Source organism: Copidosoma floridanum, unplaced genomic scaffold (assembly GCF_036245765.1).
Source record: "Copidosoma floridanum isolate Cflo_tuat_1 unplaced genomic scaffold, Cflo_Japanese_pri ptg000013l, whole genome shotgun sequence".
In the NCBI taxonomy this organism is placed as follows: Eukaryota; Metazoa; Arthropoda; class Insecta; order Hymenoptera; family Encyrtidae; genus Copidosoma; species Copidosoma floridanum.
The window spans coordinates 33,001,476-33,027,880 of record NW_028321890.1 but is presented as its reverse complement, the minus strand read 5'-3'; the positions used below and the strand labels follow the sequence as shown (position 1 = coordinate 33,027,880).

General features: G+C 39.5%; 5 protein-coding genes across 8 annotated transcripts in view; 1 reads left to right on the top strand and 4 right to left on the bottom strand.

Annotated features, from left to right (window-relative positions):
• scrib (scribble planar cell polarity protein) overlaps positions 1-2,193 on the bottom strand; it is a 62,404-nt gene extending 60,211 nt beyond the window's left edge. The window contains exon 1 of the mRNA XM_089591054.1: positions 809-2,193. Coding sequence (XP_089447180.1) covers positions 809-970 — 162 coding nt within the window. The 5' untranslated portion in view covers positions 971-2,193. The remainder of the gene's footprint in view (positions 1-808) is intronic.
• A 482-nt stretch (positions 2,194-2,675) lies between these two features.
• On the top strand, positions 2,676-8,944 carry LOC106637523 (uncharacterized). Its single transcript, XM_014350323.3, has 8 exons — positions 2,676-3,030; positions 3,363-3,742; positions 3,802-3,945; positions 4,028-4,117; positions 4,191-4,246; positions 6,683-7,605; positions 7,863-7,869; positions 7,916-8,944. Exons 2-8 carry the CDS (start codon positions 3,476-3,478, stop codon positions 8,931-8,933), a joined length of 2,505 nt encoding a protein of 834 aa, XP_014205809.2. The 5' UTR covers positions 2,676-3,030; positions 3,363-3,475; the 3' UTR covers positions 8,934-8,944.
• A 27-nt stretch (positions 8,945-8,971) lies between these two features.
• Positions 8,972-12,628, bottom strand: LOC106637508 (uncharacterized). Of its 3 annotated transcripts, none has more exons than XM_089591076.1 (7): positions 12,581-12,628; positions 11,175-11,359; positions 10,935-11,087; positions 10,498-10,686; positions 10,366-10,419; positions 10,195-10,299; positions 8,972-10,074 (listed from the first exon to the last, which is right to left on the bottom strand). In XM_089591076.1, exons 2-7 carry the CDS (start codon positions 11,343-11,345, stop codon positions 9,571-9,573), a joined length of 1,176 nt encoding a protein of 391 aa, XP_089447202.1. In that variant the 5' UTR covers positions 11,346-11,359; positions 12,581-12,628; the 3' UTR covers positions 8,972-9,570. The 3 variants fall into 3 exon arrangements, with proteins under 3 accessions (XP_089447202.1, XP_014205791.2, XP_089447203.1); XM_014350305.2 differs by lacking the exon at positions 12,581-12,628 and adding an exon at positions 11,856-12,175; XM_089591077.1 differs by lacking the exon at positions 12,581-12,628 and adding an exon at positions 11,509-11,603.
• Positions 12,629-16,046: 3,418 nt separating this feature from the next.
• LOC106637623 (pfs47 receptor) lies at positions 16,047-23,770 on the bottom strand. Of its 2 annotated transcripts, XM_089591036.1 has the most exons (7): positions 23,636-23,770; positions 20,756-20,890; positions 19,443-19,579; positions 19,237-19,361; positions 19,021-19,160; positions 17,391-17,587; positions 16,047-16,929 (listed from the first exon to the last, which is right to left on the bottom strand). In XM_089591036.1, the coding sequence occupies exons 1-7, from the start codon at positions 23,643-23,645 to the stop codon at positions 16,702-16,704; spliced, it is 972 nt and encodes a 323-aa protein (XP_089447162.1). In that variant the 5' UTR covers positions 23,646-23,770; the 3' UTR covers positions 16,047-16,701. The 2 variants fall into 2 exon arrangements, with proteins under 2 accessions (XP_089447162.1, XP_089447163.1); XM_089591037.1 differs by lacking the exon at positions 20,756-20,890.
• Positions 23,771-24,340: 570 nt separating this feature from the next.
• Positions 24,341-26,108, bottom strand: LOC106637505 (C3 and PZP-like alpha-2-macroglobulin domain-containing protein 8). Its single transcript, XM_089590829.1, has 4 exons — positions 25,956-26,108; positions 25,728-25,852; positions 25,512-25,659; positions 24,341-24,568 (listed from the first exon to the last, which is right to left on the bottom strand). Exons 1-4 carry the CDS (start codon positions 26,106-26,108, stop codon positions 24,341-24,343), a joined length of 654 nt encoding a protein of 217 aa, XP_089446955.1.
• Between the last annotated feature and the right edge of the window lie 297 nt (positions 26,109-26,405).

Below are 26,405 nucleotides of genomic sequence, written 5' to 3'. Positions count from 1 at the left end.
ATATGTTATTATTTATTAGATAAATGCACACAATTTTTAATGATTTATAGATCGGTTTGGTACATTTTGGGTGCATTAAATTATTGAAAAATACAATTAATACCAATAACTTTGATTTAGTTTTATTATAGCGCGTATTGAATTTATTAATTTGAACAAATTTGCAAGTATTCTGTAATGATTATTGTTCAATGCCTATAATGTATATGTTAGTTTATTATTAGTGTAAAAATAACGTAAATATATATAAATAAATAAATTATAAATAATGTTGAATATAAATAATGTTGAAAGGCAGCAAAACTATCTTTAATTGCTCTAAATAAATATTATTTATTTTAATAATCAATCTAAGTGCAAAACACACCAATTTCAAGTGTTAAGCTTTAGTATTGTTATTACTTTTATTATCATTACTATTGAGTAACAAGCTCGTCCGTAGTAAAAAAATTGGTCAACACTCCTCAAACATTTAATGTTCATTGGATTCAAGATTGAAAAATAAAAAATATTTCATCGAAATTTTATGGGAGAGCATCAAATGCATAATAAAAAAATAGCAAACAACTTATTTGAAGGTATGTGTACGAAGCCCATGACAGTAGTCGTCGTACAAGTATATATATACGTAAAATGTAAAAGTCAGTGCTACTTATAAACGTATAGAGTAAAAGGTAAAAGGTAAGTAAGTATAATAGTGCAAGGAGGGGAACTCGAAGGTACAATGCGTGCCATCACTCCGCGAGGAGGCAAGAGTGCGGATGGAAAGAAAAGGAGGAGGAGATAAAGATATATAGATATGCATTACCTTGGGCAGGTCACGGATGTGATTGGCGTCGAGTAAGAGTTCCTCGAGGCTACGCGAGTACCTGAGGATGTCGTCCGGCACGTTAGGCAGCGAGCAGTGACGCTTGTCCACGTACTCCACCTGCCTGTTGCAGCCTTTGAATATCGGTATGCAGCGGAACATTATTGCACACTTTGAAACGCGTTTTATGTATATACTATTTATTTATTTATTTACTTTAACCTATAGCACACTACTCAATCTATTCTATATATGTACAGTACACACGACAGCCGTAGCAGACAGCTTGCTCCAAAACTGACTGCTCGTGTTTTTTTGTACATATATATATGTATATGCGTATATACACACGTACACACACTTAACACACGCGCGCACATGCACACTATGAGCACTTTTTTTATCTCCTTGCTGCTGCTGCACCAACACCGCGTGTTTTATATTTAAAAATCTCTCCTTCACCTCTCGGCTCGCACAGCCGCGGGCTGGCTATACGATACTACCAGTACTATTATGATCCTCCTCCTCCGTCTCTTCTCCTTCGTTTTCTTCCTCCTCTTCCTCTGATGCTTCTCGTCGTCGTTCCGCCCTCCGTCGCATATATATACGCGTTGCTGCCGAGGCGCGCGGCCGCTCGCTCGCACCGAAAACCTTCGTCCTCAAGCCGACGATGACGACGATGAGATCCTACCCGACATCAACTATTCCTGCAGCAGGGATGTTTCATCACGCCAGCTATAGTCCGCACTTATTCGTATTTGCTCCGGGTTTACACACACACCACCTGCAGGGTTTACGAAGTGCCGCTTCGATTTTCAATCGTGTATCCTCGGCTTCAGATTTCTTGGTGGCACTGCGAAAGCCGACGGTTTTTTTTTTCGTTGGTATATAATATACCTGCAGTCGATGTACTGTTGTACTGCCGCGTGAAAGATTACAAACTACTGCTTTTACTTGAATTTTGTGCGCCTTGCTTGTATTACTAATTTAAAATTACCTATTTCGTTTATGACCTCAGTGCTCACGGTATGCGTGGCGTGGCCGCCGTGAGTAAGGCATGCATATAAAATATGTATGCATGTCCAAAACAACGAAAGTAAAAAAGTGGACCTTGGATCCAGGCTATTGCACGGCACTGGCGTTCACGTATACGTTAAGTATACTTCCATAGGTAAAAAGTAACGACAAAAGAAGCTACGTGAAGAAACGAGGCACAAACTGAACAACAAATTTACGAGGACGACGTCGATAACCAAAGTGCCACGGTATTTATACTAAGTAGGCACGGTCACGAATCACGAATCACGACGACATTGATTTACTCACACTCACGCACTCGGAGCACTACAGCAAACTATCAGTTTGCTTACTTACTACCTTACTAGCAAGTAGCAAGCCACTAGCGCAGCGTAAAGGCCCCTGCTGCATGTGCTGTCTCTGTCGAATGAAACTCGCTCTCGACTCTCGACTCTCGACAAGCTCTCGACTCTCGACTCTCGAAAATTTCTCTTCTCTCTCAAGCCTTCCTTAACTACAGACGGTATGCAACTAAAAATCGCAACGTCATCCAGCATTCCATCAGTGGGACTCGACTCAAACAGAACTAACAGAAGTGAGCTCAAAGCCTCTAACAGTTTGCTTCTAATTATTAGTAACAAAAACTAACAAAAATAACAAAATTCTACTCACATTCTTAGTACATACATACCCGACAGTTTCTACTTTATCAACAACCAATATTTTTCGATAATTTTTTAATAATGAACTATATATATGTTGTACCTCTATAGAGGCCCAATCGCCCAATAATTATTGGGGTTATGGGTTATGTTATTGGTCCCATCCGCAACTTTTGGCGCTGCTCTAACGTAATGAGTGTACTTAATTGTAGCGGCAATTAGGGTTCCTACATAATTATCTAATATACAATATACATACTTATATAAAATCTCATTTCTCAACTTTCTCCTATTAAATGCAATGTAATTCGGTTGAGTTTACGTAAATTGTTCTATGTGTGTTTGGACCAAACAAATTAACAAATCGAACAGTTGGGTATTCAATAGTTTTTTTTATTTGATGTGCATTTTCGATTTGAAATAGTGTTTGAACAGTGTCCATTTCGCAAAAGTCAATACACTTGTGTGGTGCATGCAGTACGTAACAACAATAACATCCTCTTGTCTGCGACTAAAGATGACTTCTTTCTTATGCAGGAGTCAGTAAGTTTAACCTTAATTTGTGTTTTTTACAACGATTACATAGTTACAGTGTTGATAAGATCATACCTACTTATTAGCGCAAAGAGCACAATAGCTCTTTGTTTCATAAACATTTAGTTGCACATTTTCTTGGCTTGCTCTTGTGTTTAACTAATACTGTGATATGTTAAAGTACTTATTTTGATGGTGTAATGAATAAGTATCACACAAACATAGTTCAATTAAAATTGTTCATTAGTCGGGAACAACAATAATAAATGTTAGTCACAGATAACAGGTCTTTTGTAAAATATGTACCATTGTAAACCTAAATACATTATTTTTCTTCATAGGTAACATGGAGAAGACATCCAATGGCATTAGAATTCGTTTAAAGGATGCCAACTTTGATAGTATCATTGTTAAGAATTAAGTAGTGACAGACAAAAGTGAAAAAATTAAGACCATGGAGTATTATTTGGATATTCAAGACAAAAACGTAGCTGAGGAGAATGAGGATGCACAGTTCATAACTATGGAAGATGGCGAGCCTTATTTAGCCATGGAAGAGGATAGTACAGAAGAAATTGTTCTGGATGAGAAAAATGTTATCATCTGGGATGAACTTTGCAGAATATGTGCAAATTCTAGTGAACACTTTATGCCGATTTATGACGGTGAAGGACTAGAACACGATTTGCACAGCAAAATTCAAAGTTACTTACCTTTTAAGGTAGGTTTAAATATTTTTTAAAAGCGACTCATAGCCTAATGAACTAAAATGCATTTTAGATATCCCAGGAAGATTCACTGCCACTTCAAATATGTTACAATTGTGCTGCAACTCTGATTTCGTGGCATGATTTGTTTAAGAATTGCCTTGATGCCCAGGAAAGACTTACCGAATTACAGAATAAGTTGAATGCTAAAGAACAGGTATTGTTGATGGATGACAAAAATTTTTGCAATACAATGTTTACTGCATATTTTGTGAATTTTTTTTATATCTGCTGTCTAGTTTTGCAGTGAACAAAGTTTTGAAAATGCCAGAGAAGAAAAACACTTTGGTACTGTATTGAAAATTGACACAGACGATAATGAACAGCAGGTAATTTTTATTTGTTGAGTAGTACCTATTTAAATTAATTAAGATCAATTCACTAAACAACTGCATTTTTCAGATTCCACCTCAACATGACAAAAATGTAGAAGTCCCTGATGTTCCAGAAGATGACAGGTAAATATCATGTTTTACGTAAAATTAATTATAAAAATTGAATGTCTTGAATTTTTTTAAAAATACGCAGTAATTTTATTTTAATCAACATAATTGTAAAAATTGGACTCAATAACGACATTCAATTTTATTTGTTGTATGCATGCTTCTGGTATTGCGCTTTATACTTCTAGGTCAAACATTGCTGTCCACTTATTTGTTAAGCATAATCTAACAACAGTTGTTTAATATTATTCATACTGTACATATAGTACTTTTTCCTATTGCTCAGCGAAAACCTATCATTGATCAATTAATTATTTAAAAAAAGAGATAGTTCTAGCTATAATCATGACCTTGTTGCGCTTGTCATACATTAACCATAAATTATAAGTTTGGCTTATAAGCAAATATTCAATGAAATGCGAGAAAAATATTCGAACTGAAAAAAGGTACCATATACAGGTACATAAATATGCGTTTAGAAACACTATATCGCGTCTGATCGCGTCAAGTCGATTATCAACCACTTTCCAGGTTTGCGGTTTTTGAAAAAATATTTAATACAGACCTCACAAAAGCGTCTACTATCGAACGTAGTACTCATAACGAAATGATGGCTAGAAAAAAAAAAACACCAGATAATGATTCGCACACAAATCTACGTTCAAAAGAACGATCAAGAGAACAAAAAGACCTAAAATTAAGAATTCTAATGCATGCTACGAGTGTAACAGGATGAATGGCTGTAACGAATACGATGAATGCAACTTTTAGCGTTGCGTGCAAATTGATCATCCTTGATCACCGACAACATACATATGATTTTATGACTCCTATGGCAAGAGATTGAGATTCAAAGTCTTGTAACGCTAAGTCTCGTACAGATGACTTTTCCTTTTAAAGGAGACGCAAATCACTCAGTCATGTATACTATGGCACATCAGTAGTGAGTAAAATAAGTAAAAGAAATTAAAGCTGGAAGCGGAGCTGAGGAAGCACATGTTCATCATTATCTTAAACATTTTTTGTCATATCTGCTTTACCTGCACATAAAAGCGACATCTTAAAAATCGCAAAAACGATACCCTCTACGATTAGCCGGAAAGTATTATCTTTAATAAAACAAAAACTATTGTGAAATTTAAAAGGTGTGAGATCCATGCATCTCACGCGATTGTATAGAAACTTGTGTAGTAGCTTGAATTGAAAAAAAAAAAAAAAAAAAAAAAAAAAAAAAACCGTCCAACTATATCCCAAGTATGGAATGGCGAACCGTAACGTCGTTTAATTCCAGGTATGTGGCCACGGGAGAAAACAATGTCATCATCATAACAGACATAGGCGATCTCTCGGCAATTTGCAGCAACAATCATACCTCGGAGAAGAAGGTATCGGCAAAACCAAGCCCGCAGTCAGTGGCCGACCGAAAGGCCGAAGTAGCCCTTGCCAAGTGCATCGTCAACGGAGTGACGATGTACCAATGTCCTGAGTGCCCGAAGCGCCTCAGCACAGCATACAATTACACGGCTCATCGACGAGTTCACACGCAATACAGATCGAGCAAGTGCAGCCTGTGCAACAAGTGGTTCAGCACCAGCTCGTCCTTGACGCGACACGTGCGGGAAGTCCACAAGAAGATCAAGGACTTTAAGTGCGATTATTGCGATCGCAGACTGGCTACGAAGGTATCGCGGGACGAACACCATCGCACGCACACGGACGAGCGACCCCACGTCTGCGACGTTTGCGGCAAGCGGTTTCGACAGCGGGCCTCGCTCTCCGTGCACAAGAGATTCCACAGCGACTCCGTAGCGTTCGGCTGCAAGCTCTGCGACAAGGAATTCAAGCGCAGGCAGGACATGCAGAGACATGAACTGACCCACACGAATATCGCGCCGTACGGGTGCAACGTGTGCGGCAAGCGCTTCAGGAGCTCCGCAAGCTCGATAAGGCACAGGCAGAGCCACAACAAATGCATTTGCGATATCTGCGGGGAATGCTTCAATGCCGAGAGGCTCCTCAATGCCCACAAGAGCAAGAGGCACAAGGACAAATGAGCCGATTACTCGATCTTGCTCTCGATTTACCAAGTCGATTCAATCTCACCCTCCATAATGATTTTTGATAATTTTTTTTTTTTCTATCATTAAGCATGTGCCTAACGACAGTTGTTGAATCAATTTTTTTTCTACCCTTAACAATAAATTTATGTATTTGATTCGAAATACACGAAAGATGGTACAAACAAGAAATTCAGAAAAGACTAAAGATGCAACTGTATAATATGCGTAAAAAAAAAACTGCGTACGCTTCGTTGTAAGCGAAAATTCGATGATTTGTAGCGAAACGGAACTCGTAACTCTGTAAACGCGCGCGACAACAGTCCACAGGTTGTCCATGATCAAAACAAGAACTCTATATACCCATGGATTTTCCTCATATCTTGAGTTGCAGAAGCACGAGGGAGCCGCAATTCACGTACATGTGCGGCGTCTGCGATCAAGTGTTTCCCGAAGAATTCTCACTGATTCGTCACCTGAAGAAGGAACACGAAGCCAACTCGCGCTACTCGACGAATCCCGTCCGTTACGAGTGCAACGCCTGCGGCAAATCCTTCACCAATCGAATCAACCTCGTGTCCCACATACGCAATCACGAGGTAGAATTGCCGGGCGAGGAGGGCATCACGAAGCGAGCCAAGTTTTACATTGACCAGGAGATGCTCTTCAAGTGCCCGTACTGCGAGCGAGTGATGACCAACAGAACCAGTTTCCTGCGCCACATTCGCGTACACTCGGACGAGCGCCCGGCCATGTGCCACGTTTGCGCCAAGAGCTTTCGTACCGTCGCCGATGTCAAGCGCCACATCGACGACGTTCATCTCAAGATAAAGCGCCACGAGTGCGACATTTGCCAAGTCAGGTTCGCCGCCAAGGCTACCCGCGACGCGCATCGGCGCATACATACCGGTGAAAAGCCGTTCGAGTGCGACATGTGCCACAAGTTCTTTCGCTCGATCAACTTGCTCGGAGCCCACAAGCGCACCCACACGGATTACCGGCCTTATCCCTGCAGGTATTGCGACAAGGCCTTTCGCTGCAGGCAGAAGCTAGACACGCACGAGTCCATACACACGGGTATCAAGCCTTTCGATTGCGACGTTTGTGGCAAGCTGTTCTCGGCCAAGGGTGAGGCCAAGCGCCACCATAGGATTCACTTCGACGAGAGACCGTATCTGTGTCCCGACTGCGGTATGAGCTTCAAATTTTCCAGATATTTGAGAACTCACATCAGGCAATACCACGAAAATCAGGCTGAACAAATGCTCAAAGCCATTGACGAAGGCTCTAAATCATCAGTAGCGAAGATTGCCGATGGTTAAATTATTCCAGTACAATGACAGTTCACGATTTAGTTTTTCGTTAAAGATATTATTTGATTTGTCACTATTTACTGCCTGAGAAACCAAAAAAGCATGTATACGTTTGCGTATGGAGTAAAATGTACTCTGCAGCGAAAAATTAAGGATAATAAAGACTTGTGTGCGGCCTAATGTATAAACGCAAATAAATAATTTCACCCGTAAAACAGTTTGTTTCAGAGCTTAATTTTCCTTGAATAACATATTTCTAAGAACTGTTGTATTTACAAATATTCATCATATAATATTGTAAATTGTGGTTTCAGATCAGAGCATTCATGGAACTGTCAAAAACCTTACAAGGTCCTTGCAGTGCAAGCTGACACGAAAGATTACGAACTAGCTAAGGATAAGTCAGCTGTCAAATCTTCGGCTAAGAAGACATGTCAAGAATATCTGAAAAAAGAAGCTGCCGAGCAGGTACCGGAAACTGGTCGAGAAAATTCTAAAAACTCGAAAACCTTGAAAAATCCATCTGTCAAAATCATTGAGGACAAATGTCTTGAAATAGATGAGGACAACATCGTGGCGAGTGATTATGATGATGATAACTTCGAGGACTACGTTCCAGAAGAGTCCAAGCCTCTTGTTAAAAAGACACGCAAGCGAAAGACTCGCGGAGCGTCAAACGCGACGGTTCCCAGTGATATCGTGTGCACGAAATGCAACAAAATGTTTCGCTGTGCAAATAGCTACAAGATTCACATGCACCTACACACGGGCGAGACGCCTTACATCTGTCATCTCTGCGGTAGAGGATTCTGCCAGCCTGGCTCTCTTTATTATCACGTGAAGCATGTGCATCAGGGCATCAAAAATCACGCCTGCGACATATGTGGTCGCTGCTTCGCCATGAAGACCGCGATGCGGGATCATCGTCGGATTCACACTGGTGAACGGCCATTCGTCTGCGATTCTTGCAAGAAAACCTTCACGACAAAAGCATCACTGTATACACACAGTAAGATACATTCTCAAGAGTACGCATTTTCATGCAGCTACTGCAAGAAGCCCTTCCGTTGGAGGCAACAGATGGTTAGTCACCTGACTACCCACACCAAGGAGAAAAATCACGTTTGCGACGTTTGTGGCAAAGCTTTTGGCGTGAAGAACGAGCTGACGAGGCACAAGCTTACACACTCGTCGGAGCGTCCATTCACCTGTTCAAAGTGTGGCCTTAGGTATGGGCAAAAGAGGTATTTGACGAATCACATGAGGACAAAGCACAAGGTGAAGGCGACCGAAAACGCAGCGACCAATGTATCAGGAGTAAAACACACTTAAGACTATTTATGCTGATAATAATAATACAAGTTTAATAATCTTTTTCACTGTTGTTTATATTATTTTTAGTATACAAAATATACATTTTGTTATGCTTAGATTAATCTGTTTAGTTTCTCAATTTTTATCTCTTTATAATTTAATGAGAAAATTGTATGCACTTAAAGAAAAAGTTTAACAAATGTTGATTGTCATTAATACTATACCATAGAGGATGGACGATTTCATGTCACAAATATGGTATTTAAAGGAAAGCTCAACATTACTTTAATGAGATATGAGTAGATCACCGTTACATCACATTTACTGAAAATATCTTAGGTAATAGTTGAATAACCTTATTTATAAATATTTTTAAAGTGTTACAACGTAGATAAAATGGATATTCAAAATTTTCAAGTAGATGACGAAACATTCTAAATACTTTATGTATATAATAAAACAAAGTATAACATACCTTTTGGTCAGATCAAAAAGATTTTTCTTCCCAAAGTTGGGAAGAATTAAAAAAAAAGTGTGTTTATCATTACTAAACAATTACAATAAACTAAAATGATTACTTTTTACTCACAATTCAATGAGGTATGAAGTCACTCCTAGCATAATAAAAAACATTTTTTCAAAGTTAGTGAGAATTTCAATTCGCAGTGCGATTAGCCCTTCTTGAGTAAATGCTTCTCTGTCCAGCAGTCTTTGGTTTTATTGAACTAGTAGATTCTTTAGTTTCGTTACTTTTCATCTCGTTAATCGCTTCATCCAGCCGACTAATCTCAAGATCCTCTCCATCAGTTGTCAAAAGACTATCCATTTCCTGACTTAATTGATCTATCATACTAACATCAGCCGTATGGCAAGACATAAATGAAGAATTCAGAGTGGTATTGACTTTTTCTTCATTTGCATTATTACGGCTCAAAGCAGCAGCATAGCTGAAAGGAACTTTCTTTGGTTCAGGTTCAGCCTTAATTTCTTCGTTCTGCGAATTTGCAGATGTCTTTTCAGCCAACTCTTTTTCATCATTTGTTGTCATCCTTTTTGGTATTGCTCCATGAATTGCATTCGACACAACACCAACTGATGGCTGACTAGCTTGAGACTTACCTGGTGCTTTTGGCTCAATTGGTTTTTTATCATCTTGTACCTTTAAATCAATTTAATCTAATGTTAAATTATTTTATACAAAATGTATGAAAATATACAAGATAAGTTATATATACAAGAATATTTTCTAAAATTAAAATTACACAATGTTATTAATAACCTCAGCGTTTATTTGTTTCGGCAATTCCGTTATTTCTTCTGGTTCCTCCATCATAGATCGATTCAAAACTTCAGATTGTTTTTTGGGTCGACGAAGGACAGTCTCCTAAAAATAGATATCAACTTGTGTAATTGTTTAACTATTTCATTATTGGTTTATTAATTTATTTACCCTATCTGAATGATCTATTGGCACCATTTTGGGTTGAAGAAACGTGGATTTTTGCTGTTAAAAAAAAAAAAAATTATTGTGTCTAAAAATCTGAGAATTGAGAACAGTGTTAAAAAAATGCGTCATGATTACCACAGCAGCCTTTTCTTTTTCACGCTTCTGCTTCTCTTTTTTTTCTAATTCATTTCCCAGCTGTTGCAAACGTCTTCTTTCTTCCTCTCTAAATCTCTTTTTCTCTGACTTAGAAGCTCCAATTAGAGTTCGAACAACTGGTTTATGTAAAATATTCATAAGCGGATTATAACTGATAACCTCTTGATCCTAAAAAATAGTAAGTGAAACATCATGAATTCAAAAGCTCAAACTTTAACGGTAGTTTGAGACTTATTGAACTTCTAAGAAAAAAATACTGTTATACTGAGAGACGTAAGAAATTAAATTTGAATAAAAAATATACTATGTTTATCATTAGAGTTGTTTCATGATGTTCTCAGTGAGTCAAATTATGAGTTTAAACATAGATTATTTCAGAGTTGTAGTGGTCAACAGTATCAGTAAATTTTACTTACTTCATCCCAATTTTCAGATGATGGAATAATATCTGCTTCAGGCATGCCAGAAGCAGGCACTGGTAAGATGTTCATGGTCCTAGCTTGATGATCAGCATCATGCAAAGCATAATGCAAGACCGATTCTCGACCAGGACAGGTATCAATATGGTGCTGTAAGTACGTTCAAACGGAAAGGAACGTCATTAATATTCAGGAATTCTTTAAACACTTGTGCAATTCAATTGCAAAAAAACTTACTTGAAAATCCACAGGATCAATGAGATGGCGCACGTCATATGGACACTGCTTTTTCTTTGCATTTGGATGGTTCTTGGAACATCGAGTAAGATGAAAGGCCAAACGAGACCTTAGGATGCGGTGGCTCTCATCGTAAGGACAATTGACATGTGGATCGTGGATCATACTCATTGTTCAAGCAGTATCTAAAAAGAAAAAATGATTCAACAACTTGTCATCTGTAATTATTATCTTGTCACTAAAACGAGTAAGTTTGGAACATGCTATTTTAGCAGTAAATAGTGAAAAAAAAGACGGATACAAGGGTAAAAAAGTGTTTATGGATTACACGAACTTATGCTCGACGTAGTAAATAATTTATAACCAAATCAAACCGGCGCAAGTATAGTTCTAAAATCATAAATTATCAAAAACAAAAGAACCCTCGGGCTGTTGCTTTGCGTCAGCCACGCTTCGACGACGTTCCCAGCAAAGATTGTGTCAGATAAATTTACTTACGAAAACTACGTTCTATTCTAACTACCGTTCTTATTGCTTTACTTGTGCAATATCGTGATACGTTTTCAACGAAGCGATAGCCATTAAGACATTATATTGATTTTTGGATGTTAAAAACTTTTGTTGTCATACAGGTAAACTAAGGTCAAGAAAATAAAAATAAATAGAATTTAAAGTACTCACCTTAACCGGTAAGCTAATGAGTCAGTCGCAATTGATCATACAGGAAACGTAAATACTCGATCTTTAACGTTTGAGAGTATTATTAATAACTTATTTTCTCAAAGTTGAGAATTTAACCTTTCCCTTGATACTTTGATTAGTATTCAACGAATCATTTGAAAAGAGAATTTACAGATTTAAACATCAATAAATATTCCAAGTTGAGGTTATGTTTTCTGTTTCGAACGTAAACAAGTACGAAGTAAAAAGCGCCGTTTGATCTCAGCACTCTCGCGCCACTGCCACTCTCTCTGCTTTAGCCATGCACATACTTGTTCGAACATCGGCCGTGTTATGGGTTATGGGTAAAAGGTAAATGCAATGTACATAAGTACGTGTAGTGACGTGTACCAATGACAAATATACACATAAACGTTTAGGCTACCTATGGGGTTGCGGGGATTGGGGGATGATTAATTTATGGTGATTCACCAGGCACCAATGGTAAATCGACAACACCGTACTTCATATGTGACCTGTGCGCAAGTCATGTAGACGTTTTCGTATATAAGAAGTGAATTGATTTATTATATTGTATTTAATGCAGTAACAATGTTTTCTATCGAAGCAAAATCGATCGTAAGTTTAACTCAATTGATGTTTCATTGTTTTTAAGATGTAGTATTTTTCAGGTATATTCTCGGAGATATTCTAGAGGAATAATTAATGATTCGATGCGTGCATACCTTTTTACACTTACGAAGAAGACGCCGGCTCTCGAGACTTTAGCACACACTCGAAAAAATAGTCGAAACGAAGTCTTATCTGATTTATATTTTGTATAAAGAACAAGTACTTACTTTATCTTTTACGATTTTCTCCAGTCGTCGATTTCGTTAATAGTTACTGATATGATATATATATGCGATCAAGCTGCTTTGTGTTTTGCTTTCAATGTTTCGATCTTTTGAAAATTCATTCGTTCCCCAACAACACAGCGGCCACGTGGTGGATGAGAATGAGATTTTTGTCTGGTATCGCAATAGGATCGCCGGAGGGGGTACAACTACAAGGAATATGGAATACATGTATTTTTTTTAACTTTAATTATCAAAGATCTTCAAAATGTCGAGTGGACCATTGTGTATCCGGACGTATGGCTTCAGTAATTTAAATATTCTAAAAGATGTATACATATGTAGTGACCTGATGAAATTTTAACTTTCAATTAGCTTCAAAGGCGTTCAGAATAAAAACTAAATAGTTTTATGTTCTTTGAGAAATGGTTATTTCAAAGCACGTTACAAGCATCAAAATCGAAACACACATGTATGGTGAAGAATACGTATGCATGTGGCATTTCAAGTCGGCCCACCCGATTAAATGAGTATCAGGCGCAAGCAGAGCGCCCCCCCCCCCCTCGGCAGCAGAGATGAGTAGGTACTACTCATCTCTGCCGGCAGTCAGATAGTGGCAGTGAGTGGAGCATCGTGCATGTCCGCGACTTTAACTGGCGAGGAGCCATTTTTGGTCTCTCCTGTACGACACGGCAACGCGAACGCACGCGCTTAGTGACTTTTTCAACCTTCTCGGCTGTATGAAATAAAAACGGTTGAGTTTATGTAAGTTAAATTTATTATAACCGACATTTCGTTCTATCGACACCTGAACCCAGCCACGACGCCCGATCGTTACGCGCTGCCGATAATTAAGGACCTGCTCCAGGAAGCTAAGGGCAAGGTTTTCTCGGTGGTTGATCAGCACAAAACTTTTTATCAGATCCCCATAGCAGAAGAGGACATCTCGAAGACGGCCATCACGACACCCTTCGGCCTGTTTGAATTCACCAGGTCCTCGCTGTAAAACACGCATGAAAAATACTTGGCGTAACTTTTTGTTGTGTTTTGCAAGGCTAATCTTCGCATTAACCCCGAGAAGTGCGTCATCGAGCAAAGCCAGGTGTTATTCCTTGATTACACGGTTTCCGAGAACGGTTTCACATCTCCTCCTGCCAAGGTCCAGGTAGCGCAGGAATTTCCGAAACCCGAGCTTCTATCTCAGCTTCAAAGATACCTGGGAATGATCAAGTAATACCGCAGGTGCATCTCCAGAGCCTCAAAAATCCTCGACTCACTTAACGAAATGCTCAAGCACATCAACAAGAAGGACAAAACGACCAAACTCGTTTGGACTCCTAAGACCGAAGAAACCTTCGTCAACTCCAAGACAGCCCTTGCGTCAGCAGCAACAGCCTTCCTACGCCCTGACAGCCCGCTTGCCCTCAGGACCAAAACCTCCAACGTAGCCATAGAGGCGTCGCTGGAACAAGAGCATCCACGTGGGACATGGGCCCTGTTGGACTTCTTTTCACGTAAGTTGTCACCCGCGGAGCAGCGCTACTCCACCTACGATCGAGAGCTTCTAGCGGTCTTCGCCGCCATAAAACACTTCCAGCGTTTCCTGAAAGGGAGGTCTTTCACCACCTTCACGGATCATTGCCTTCATACCTTCGCTACTCTTCAGTCTTTGGGCAAGGCCTCGCCCAGGCAGAGACGCCAGCTGGACTTTATTCTTCAGCACAATACTCGCATCGTTCACGACAAAGGCGAGAACAACGTCATGGCTGACGCTTTGTCTAGGGTAGATGCCATCGCCACGCCCTCGCTGCTGGATCCAGACTCTCTCGCTGCTACCCAGGTCACGGATGAAGAGCTCACACATCTCCTGCAGAACCCGCACGTCACTCTCCAAGCGCTCGAGATGAAGGGTGACGTCATCTACAGTGACGTCTCTTTGGAATACGTCAGGCCATACGTTCCTGTCGCGCTCCGCAGGACTGCTTTCGAGGTAATCCATAATTTCTCGCACCCCAGCGTTCAAGCCACTAGCAAAGCGATAGCCAACAAATTCTACAGGCCCAGCATGCACAAGGACGTCACGCTCTGGGCCCAGCAATGCCTCTCCTGCCAAAAGGCAAAGGTCCACCCGCATAACCGAGCAGCGCTAGGCTCGCTCAACAAGCCCACCTCCCGGTTTGACCATGTCCACCTGGACCTCGTCAAGCTGCCCTTGTGCCTGGGCTTCCAATACTGCTTGACTCTCATCGATTGCTACACCAGCTGGCCGGTTGCCATCTCGCTTCCAGACCAGCAAGCCACAACTGTGGCCAAGGCTTTCATGGACGGATGGGTATCCCACTACGGCACCCCCTTCACCATCACCACCGACCAGGGCGTTCAGTTCGAGTCAGCCCTCTTCACAGCTCTTTCGAAGTACCTAGGCACACAGCACATTAGAATTGCCCCGTACCATCCCCAGTCCAACGGGCTCATCGAGCGGTTCCACTGCGACCTTAAGGCGGCACTTATGTGCTCGCCCGAAACCCCTTGGCCTACCTCGCTGCCCATGGTCATGCTAGGCCTCCGGTCTGCCTTCAAAGAGGACCTTCAGGCGTCGGCCGCGGAGATGCTCTACGGTGTCGCCCTTCGCGTTCCAGGCGAGTTCTTTGTGACAACCAGCCAGCCTGGCACAGCGCCAGCTACCTCCATCGAGAGCCTCCGCCACCTGCCTCAAGTCCTGAAGCCGGAACGCCCCCTCGTTTCGCCATACTCGAGCCCTCACAAGGTGGTCGATCGGATCGACGACCTTGACTACGTCGTCGACATCAACGGAAGTCAAACGACTCTTTCGACGGACTCACTCAAGCCATCATTCTTCGATGATCCGGCCCAGCCAAATTCTATGCCGGCAGCCTCATTACCATCATCGCTGCCAGTAACCCGAGCCTCGGAGCCTTCGTCTCAGCCACCCAGTAGCCATCCGGCGATCCAGACTCTGTCCGGCCCACCAGCGCCAATTCGTTCATCTTTCCGTTTGTCTGGTACCAACGGCACTAGGAAGAGGGTAGCTGTGGCGTGTCAAGTCAGCCCCCCCGGTAAGACGTGTACCAGGACTACCAGGAGTACCAGGAGTACCAGGCGCAAGCAGCGCCTCATCCCGCGGCAGGACTTTTAGCCACAGAGCGGCGCCCCCGTCGACTCCGTCCAGTCCAGCAGTGAGTGGAGTATCTTGCACACCCGTGACTTTAACTGATGGCGAGGAGCCATTTTTGGTCTCTCCTGCCCGACACGGCAACGCTAACACACGCGCTTGAGCTCTCACCTCCTTTTTCCCACATGCATACTGTCTAAATAAAACATTATTATATAGGTGCTGATTGTCTATAATTTCGTTTGATAACACCTTTCATACATGGTACATTTAATTCGTAAAATTTAGATTTCTATAAATAACAGAAGTTTCATGTGACACTTAACTTTTTATTATTATCTAATAAAAAGAGGTACTGTGGCGTACAATGAATATAAATTTGTTTTACAGAGGTATAGCGGATAAAAATAAAATTACAAAAAAAAACACCTGTGCGAAATATTACTTCATTATGATTCCCGTATGTTTAACTTTTTTTTAAAAACAGTAATAAAAAAAAAAAAAAAAAAATTGCATGAAATCGTGTGTGGCTACTCTAATTATATACGACTGATGTATTATTTCATCTTAAAATTGCCCAGTAATATTCATGAATAAGTTAGTATTACCGAAAAAAAATTGACATTTCTCCTGTTGAAATATTTAGCTTGCATTATGATCATAGTATACACTATTGTATATTCTGATGTACTCTACTTATGAAGCACTTGAGGTGATAAAAATAAAAATAAATGCCCCTCTACTCTGCAAAGACCTAAGATCTCGTTGTGCGATGAATAAACCATGAATAAAAAAAAAAATTAATTAATCATTGTGCGCTTTTACACTTATTAGGTACGTTGACGTTATATTCATTGTAGCTTGAGTCGTTAGTAGCCTACTCGACGAGGATCTCGTAATCTTTAAAGCTAAGTTCTTCACCGCCATAGGGAATGAAGAGGCATTCGTGCGTCAGATGTACTTTTCCGGGGGTTTTGGTGTTCTCGTGATCAACACGGCCAATGTAAAGTGGTTCGCCCGACTCGCTTGTACCTCCTAGAATTGCGTTTGGTGGAATGTCGCTGCCTGATACCGACGTCCAGGTCCCGTTGCAGTTGCACAGTACCTGAAAACCATTTTTTGTTTCTTAAACTTTTAACATTTTTCTCATCAGAGATGTATGAACATTTATTTTCACTAATAATACACAATCGCTTGTCTTAGGCGTAATTTTCATTCTTTTCTTTCTCAAGAACAAGATTTATTTATTCTGCACTTCCTTTGTGCAAGTAGTTCCCAGGCACAAGTACAAGTTAATTTTTTCCATTTCATGCATTAATTTGGTTCTCTTATTAATAATTAATATAAATTCTTGAAATCTTTACTATGCGCGTAAGGTTGTCTCATAAACGGAAGAACTTTGAATTATTTCTAGCGGTTTTTAAACGTTTCTTGACAAATGTAATTTCAAACGAATGTTATTTGGACAAAAATATTAAAAAAAAAAAAAAAACACTTTTTTTTTATGAACACACACTTTTGAAATTAGCATTTTCATTACATTTTCCAAAAAAAATATGTACATACTTCGTACTCCTGTTTAGGAATCTCCTGACCGTCAAAAGGTACGTAACAGACTGCGTGCGTCGGCTTCACCTTTCCAGGCAAAAGCGCGCCTTCGTGATGGGCTCTACCAACGTATAACGGCTCACCATCTTCGCCGGCGACCATAGCACCGGGTGGCACTACTCCGTGCGTTGCTTCGACCCAGGAATAATTTGAAACTGAAATCATGCAATAAAAGTATTACAATCAAACGATTAATTTACATGATAATCTTTCGCATGATACCACAAATATCTCAAACACGATTGCTGTGGGGGGTAGTGTTTCACAGGTAATACATAAATAAAAATAGGCGCGGGGGTTAAGAGCAGAGCAATTTTGTAAACCCTTTGAGGGAAAAGCGTGTGCCAATTGCAATGCAAACATATAAGAAATGAAAAATATACGCACAAACGCAATCGTGGAATAAGGAATATGATATTTTCAAAGGAGTGTAGCTGCGAGAAGCTAATCAGAGGAAAAAAAAGAAGGGGTTTCATTGCGGGAACGTGATTTCTCAAGGTGCCGCGCGTCCAAGTGCATGTTAAGTTCAGCGGAGTAGCGTCAATTGGAGTAACGAGCACAGGATGTCCGATGACGCGTTTACTTGATTATCCAACACCACTACCCGTTGAAGCGACGCGTCTGGTACATTTGGCAGTCGTAATGAGGTCACCAACATCGAGTGAAGATGTTCGTGCTTTTCCTTTATTTTTTTTTTTTTTTTTTTTTCTTTCTGTTGCCTCTTTGGGTCGATATTCGCTTGCGACGTGAGAGTCGTGGCGTGAAAAAAAAAAAAAAATCGAAGGATACCGGGGGTAGGAAAGAAAATAAAGAAGGAGACGTTTGAGAGTACAAGTAGAGGCTCTGGATTGTTTGGAGCAGGTGTTAACTTGTGTACGTCTCCCGCCACTGTTGGGATATTTACTTGTTGTGCCAGAGTCTTCCGGCACACGTTTCGTCAAAGGAGTTTTGTCTGGTATTTTGGGAGTCATAGGACAGTTTTGTGCAAAAGTTTCGAAAACGTTTTTAGGCAGCAATGCTTTTTAAGGCAACTCATGAAAATGCATCATTTTACGAGTCTGACCTACTGGCCTGACTAGCAGTAAAACCAAAAGAGCAACGTGGCATGCACTTTGACAATCGATTTCAAACAACTGTATGCATAAACTACATAAGACGTGCTGCAGATTTTACGATGCGATCATCATAATTGTGTATAGTTAAATTAGTCACAGATAATATAAACATTTAAAGTAAACATTTGTGACTCAAATAATAATTATAATTCAAGCGAGTGGCACATACTTCAGCACTATGTCTACAGAAAAATGAAAAAAAATGAAAAAATCAGCTCTAAAACTGCACGCTAATAGACATTGCCTTCCTTACGTGGAATACATTCTGAAATATCCTCGGCTTGTGCCTCGTCTTGTGCACCCTCATCACCATAAATGCACCTTTCTGAAGAATTAAAATTCTTTTTTGACACATGTACTCCGAAACCAAGATCAAAATTACGTGACATCAATCATGGGTTACTTGGGGCATTGGGGGAATTCTACTTAAAAAATAAATAAAAGTACATTAAAAATTGGAAAAAAATAATCACCTTCAATCAGCCATTCGCCACTGGCACCCCAGCCGGTACAAACCCCAAAGTGGGTAATCTCAAGTGGCTCTATATTTTCATACATGAGTAGAGGCTCGGGTTCGTTCTCTTTGCCAACAGTGACTACGTTATCGTTCCACCTAGAATATCAATGGACAATATAAAGATACGAGTTTATTTGAAAACGAACAAAACAAAATAACAAACAGTCCAAACCTTATCCAAAAGCCCAGCAACTTATTGGCATCTAAAATGCCTACAGTTTCGACTTCTGCTACTTCAGGTTTCGTTCTATTCTTGCGGATGACGGATTTCGTGTTCTGCCAACCCCCAATGAAGATCTGGAATTTCCAGTGATCCAATGATAATCGTTTTAAAAAAAATTTGTTTATTTATTTTATTTTTTTATTTCTCCAACAAACCTCTAGCATATTATCAGTCTCGGAAGGGGCAGAGGTCAAGGCAATGTGGGCATCATGAGCCGCTTGGACACGAAATTGAATTTGCCTTCCGCACACCGGATAGAAATGGTACTCCAACTTGTCTTCGGTTTTCAATGCTGTTAAAACAATTATAACCACTGTAACTACGAGTAAGACAATTTTGTTGCACCAAAATTCATTTATTCGACGAAATTTCATTTAAAACATTAAATCTCTGCTGCCTCAAATTTTTCCCTACAAACGTCGATTTCGAAACAATCATATTGTATCACTGTACCGAAAAAAAAAAGAATCCTGTGGCACGAAAATTTGACCCATCAAATTCTCGAAAGTCAAAACCCCCCCCCCAAAAAAGCTTTGATACTTTTCTTCCATACAACCACGGTACAACGTATACAAGTACTATACGTTACCGAGCATTCAATCATGGTGATTCAAGCCTGCACGTCTTTGGCTCATTATACTCATTACGTTCACTTCAATTCCTATACCTGTTACGCAACGGCTCAATGTAGCTCTACTTTACAGGCGTAATTTTCATCCTTACATGCACACCTACATTGTGGCTGTAACTAAATGCACCGACATCAGAGATGGAGAATAATACAAGATGAAGGAGGAACGGGCGAATTGTAACAAATATACTGCACACGAGTACCTACATACGTGCGACGCGCGCTCCCAAGCGTCCTTCGACCATATCACCCGTATTATACAGCTACGATGAAAATCTACCTCGACCTCGATCCACATCAAATTTTCGCCTTTAACACTTTGTATGTGTCAGCTGAACGAGCTGATGCTGTACGTATTATTATATTATAGGTACAAGGTATTATTTAATTTCCTCTTTTGAAATTACAACTTTATGTGTGTGTAAACGCTGCCTCATTAAGCTTACACGAGAATTTCCTAATTTGTAAATTCTGTTGATTATATTGATCGGGGCAAAGATACAAAAAATACGAGAGTGTACCGATTCGGTGTTTTTTTTTTTGTAACCAGCGTGTTTTCGCTCTGAAAGCTCAATTAACGAGCACGTGGAATTTCATTAAAAGTTTTCGAACAGTTGGATACGTAGCATCGTATTTTTCAAGCTAATCGAGTATGGAAAATTTCGACAAATTTATCCACCAAATGACTTTATGATTGTACACGGTTATACGCGTAAATAAGCCTCAGCGAATTCTTCAAGTGAAGCATTATCATCGCTTCTAATCGCAGTGTTAACATACTGATACACTTGTCTCAAATTTTCGAACGATTAATACATGCGTGCATATTATACGTACCGATAAACTTCGAGGGATCGGACGATTTTCGACTGCACGCGGCTTGGTACGTTAACTCGCTCGAGGGTTTGGTTTCCACATTTTTTTCATGCAGGAGAAATTGGCTTGTCAAGCACCCTTTATTTGTCTCGTTACCTTGGGAAGAAAGAAAAAAAAAAACAAAACAAAAAACCACTTGGTATTTAGGCATGTGTTTTTCAAACATTTGTCGAATATCTGTACAAATGATGTTTAACAAAGTTTTCTTTTTTTTTTTTTTTGGGATATTGAAAATACGTTTTCTCCAAGTTGGTAGCGCGCATTGATTATTTCAAAGCCTTTGTCTAAAATTGATATATTAACGACTTTTTTTCTTTTTCTTTTTCTTTTAGATAACGAGAAACCGCGAGGAATCAGATATTACCGCCCGAGTGAAAAAACAAGTGAAAGCCGTATCGGACAAAAGCCAGATTCGAAGAAAAATTTTCCCACCACAGGCGTACTTATGACACGCGATATAATCGATTTTCTAACTAATGACAACAAAAAATCTAGATCATACGCATTGTAGGGAGCTAAGGTGTTGTGCTTATTAGAGAAAGCTTGACTACTTTGGAAATGAGGGAAAGCCACGTAGGTGCTATAGATAACCTTTTTGGAAAAAAGGTCACCGTTGCTCGCCCGAAACACTTTCAACCGCGCCCCTGTGGCCGTTTGTTTTAGGCACCCGACCCTGGAATGCTCATTATTCGGATAATTATAATTTAGATTTTGTACTTGACGTGCGGTCGCGTTGGAGAGTTCGAGCCAGCACATATACACCTGTACAAGTTACAATCGATTTCGGGTATCATATAATATATATATCACTGTTTATACACCTACACGTGGAAAGATTATTATGTATTATATGGTGTGGACAATCTAGTTTTCCTCACGTAATTCAAAGACCCGCGTCCGAGTAAATTATCTTTACAAATGCGATGTACTTTTGCAACAAAGACGTAAGTCATGGTACAAGTAACACGATGAGGACGATGTTAATACACGTAGACGCAAAACGTGTACAGAACGACGTTGTCCGCGACAGACCGAACATCCGTTTGGACTGTGCGCCTTTCTTTCCCCACTTGCGTTTTTTTTTTTTTTTTTTCATGTCTTTTAAAAACTCTGATTGTTTTTCTTTATCATCCTCATGTAAGTAACACTTTGCTCCGAGCGTTAAATCGGTATTCTCAAGGAGTTGAAAAATTCCGCGGCCCGCTATCGATCCTTTTCGTTTGCGAGTCGACAATATATTTATGTATATACCCCTGCAGTTGTAAAGTATCCCATACGACACAATGTCTCTTTGAGCGGTTTTTGAGGTCAACAAAGTTGTCTCGTCCTTGCGGTCGTTTGTCGATCAATTGGCACCTCGTGTCGTCAATAATTACAACGCCCAGCCGCGAAAACATGCATCATTCCGTTGCAGAAGTAAAAGGAACGGCTAACGTGAAATAAAAAGTGGAGAAAAAAATCTCAAGGTGTCCAAAAATACCTACTTTTCCCCTCTATCGCGAGAAAAAGACCACGTCCCCTCTCGTGTATATACGCCTCCACGTCATGCGTGTGCTCGCACGTGCGTAAACCCACGCGAGATTCTACAAGTACATGAATTATCTGTTATCATCGACGTGCCTAGCCGTTATACACAAGTAAGTAGGCTAATGTTTTTCCTTCCTCCTCATTCTGGACTCCTTCCCTTCGACTGCAAAAATGCCGCATGTGTAATAGACTATTCGAGTTGCGCAATAAATGACTCGCGAGTCGCGACGCGGTATGTAACGACGATGATTCATCTCACTTGAACACGTGTGTTTAAGTATAATAATGTACAAAACAGACGTGGCAGAAGATTTTTAATAATAGCGAACGATGGGTGCGCCCATGAAATTTTTGTTTACGCCGGTTAAAACTTTTATTTGTATTTTTAGATTCATCAGACTGGGATGGGTCACTGCGAAACTATATGTGCATCGAGACGTATATATATATACGGTTCCGTTACTTCCTGACTGCCGGTCGATCGTGACTTTTTATTGAAATCGTTTTATTCGTAGGTAATCGGAAGTTGAAGGGATTAAATTACGTTAATTTTTACGTTGTGCAATATTACCAATGAACATAATATATTGTGCAGAGTCGGTGGTTTTTGGTCTGACCCTTACGCTGAATAAGTATACCATTTACATTCGTCACTTGAACAATTGGCGTTCAAAGACTTTTTTTATTTTGTTAAAATCTCGTAAATCAAAAATCTGGTACTTATGGGTGGCCCATTGAATTATCGAATTCGAACTACGAAGCCAAAGCTGAGGTGTAGATCGCAAGATATATTATACGTGTGTGTAATTTATGCCTACGTGTACGCATTGCCTTTTGTTAAACTGATGTACGTCAAACTAAGCCATAAAAACATAATATAAGCGAACCGATGTAGAAAAATCGTCAAACAGATTGCACAATAATATTTTACTTTTGGTATATAACTGTTTGGAATAAGAAAACGTAACAGCGCCCCTTCGTGTACTACATTGTAAAAAAAAAAAAAAACAAAATTACTTATTGTATTTTAACTATGTTAAAAGACAAAGACAAATCTGAGTACACATAACACATCTGCAGCCGCGACATACAGCAAAAAATATCGGTAATAACAATAAAAAAGTAAAAATATTCTTGCACAGGTTCGAACCGGCATCGTTTTCTCGTTAATCGGATATATTTAACGTTATTAATAACATAGAAATGGATTTTGTTTCCCATCCGCTCTCGCAATAATAATACTTATTTAAAATGTACATTTAAATTCGAGAATAAAGAAAAAAACAAAATAGTTACGATTTTACGATAACTTACGAATGGCCATGGTCACTCGCTGAGAGTTGAAGTTCTGGTGTTACACCGGACAACGAGCCACAAAAAACGACGAGTGAATATTTTTTAGACAAGAAGTGCGTTGCTTGAGAGCCACGTTACAACTGAATTGCCGTGGGTATATACCGTACACTACCGAGTTGCAGTGCCCCGCCAGCTCGACGCCTCTCCAGAAAGGCACGTAGGTATGTATAACATGTGTATATAAATACGTGTGCGATAGTATAGTGGCTCTAGTGGTGTGTGTCTATATAATGGCTTATTCGCCATCGCCAATGGCCCGGACACTACCACCACTGGTCACTACAATATACTCTCTGGTTCGCTAAAAAGGGTCCAAAAAAATGCCCAATCAGTTGAATTACATTTTTTGACAGAATATATTTAAGGAGTTGCGACGTTTGCTGGGTACAACATAAGTGAAAAATGAGAAGATGCAATATATTTTATTGTGATATACAAGTTTCGAGACTAAGTGAAAAATACAATTTGATGGTGTCGTTCAGTTGTCAAGGAAATACTAAATACGACAAATTGTAAAGTATATTTATTTGCAGATAAAATCAGGTAAAAAAAGAGCCTCTAACAAAGTAATTGGAGCAAAAAAACCAAAATAAATGCTACTCTGCTCTGTGGATATTTCAAATCTGCGGTAGTGGTGCGCTTCGACACTTAATTTATTTTAGCTTAATTAACGAGGATTTCGAACTCGTCGTAAGGAATTTCGACACCACAGCAGGGAACGTACAGGCGTTGGTTCGATGGATCCACTTTTCCGGGGATTTTACTACCCGCGTGTTCAATGCGACCAATGAAAAGGGGTTGGCCATTCGCGGTCATACCTCCCTGGACGGCGTTTTGTGGAAGGTTGCAGCCCGCTACTTTGATCCAGGTCCCGTTGAAGCTGCTCAGCACCTTAAAACCATAATTTGTTTTTTTTTAATTTAACATTTTACTCATCAAAAATGGACAATACATTTATTTTTTTTTTTACAGATTTTTGATTATTGAATTACCATTTTTTTTTTTTTCGTTCTGTTGCCTCTTTGGGTCGATATTCGCTTGCGACGCTAGGGTCGTGGCGTACAAAAAAAAAAAAAAAAATCGAAGGATACCGGGGGTAGGAAAGAAAATAAAGAAGGAGACGTTTGAGAGTATAAGTAGAGGCTCTGGATTGTTTGGAGCAGGTGTTAACTTGTGTACGTCTCCCGCCACTGTTGGGATATTTACTTGTTGTGCCAGAGTCTTCCGGCACACGTTTTGTCAAAGGAGTTTTGTCTGGTATTTTGGGAGTCATAGGACAATTGTGTGCAAAAGTTTCGAAAACATTTTTAGGCAGCAATGCTTTTTAAGGCAACTCATGAAAATGCATTATTTTACGAGTCTGACCTACTGGCCTGACTACGATGTAACGCAGTAAAACCAAAAGAGCAGCGTGGCATGCACTTTGACAATCGATTTCAAACAACTATATGTAGAGCAGATTCAGATTGACGAGAGCGCTAACTTGGAGAAATTTTATTTTTCATTGATTTGGAAAGGCAGTATTATGTGTATTATTTTGTTTTTAATTATCACATCAATTGCAGGAGTATAAAAAAAGAACTTACTTAATCATCAAAACAAGCAGTTACTACATTACAATAAATTTAATTTCAAGGCATGTTTTGGTCATTTTTTGCCACAGATAACTGCTCGTTCAGATAATCCAGTCCTTTGTTGACTCTTACAATTGATGTGATAAATAAAAGTATGCAATTAAAAAAAAAAAATTTGCTTCATTCCAATCCTGTGATTTTTGCCTTTAATTTTAATGAGAAAAAATAAACGTCGATGAAAATTGTAAAAATATAAAAATATAATCACCATCAATCAGCCATTGGCCAGTGGCACCCCATGCAGTGCAAATGCCGACGTGGGTAACTCTCAATGGCTCTGGATTCATGTAGCTAAGGAATGGATTGAATTCATTTTCCCTGCCAACAGTGACGTTATTTCCCCTCCACCTGAAATTTTACAATATAAAGGTACAGAATCGACCTTTTGATTATATATATAAATTATCTGTTTCAACCTTATCCAGAAGCCCCGAAGTTCATTGGCGTTCAAAATACGTGGAGTACTGACTTCCGCTACATCGGGTCTCGTTTTGTTCCTGCGAATGGCAGATTTTGTGTTCTGCCAACCACCGATGAAGACCTGAAATGTTTAACGATACATCAATATATTTTTTTTTCCTTTTTTTTTTTTTTTTTTTAAGAAGATATATGGTTTATCATTATTGTTTTTTTTATTAACAAACTTCTAGCATTGGGTTACTCTCAAAAGGTGCGGATGTCAAGGCAATGTGGGCATCATTAGGCGCCTGGACTTTGAATCGAAATTCACCTATTCTGGCTGGATAGAACTTGTATTCCAACTTGTTTTCGGTTCTCACTGCTATTAAAATAAGCATAATTCAATGAGGATAAAATTTTTTTTTTACCTTTTCTATCATTCATTAACTCGTGAACAATACAAACAGAAGATGCTGTTTGCCACAACACACATTTGAATAGTAAATTATTTGTAACCAAAATACAGTGTGTGTTACAAAAATTTCAAAAATTTGTTACACAAATTAGTTACAAAGAAAAATTTTTTTTTGTTTTATGATACGTTCAATAATCATTAATCATTATAATTTATGACATTAGTCGCTATATATACAACAATAAATTTAATTTACATCACATGCACGATACCACCTTTA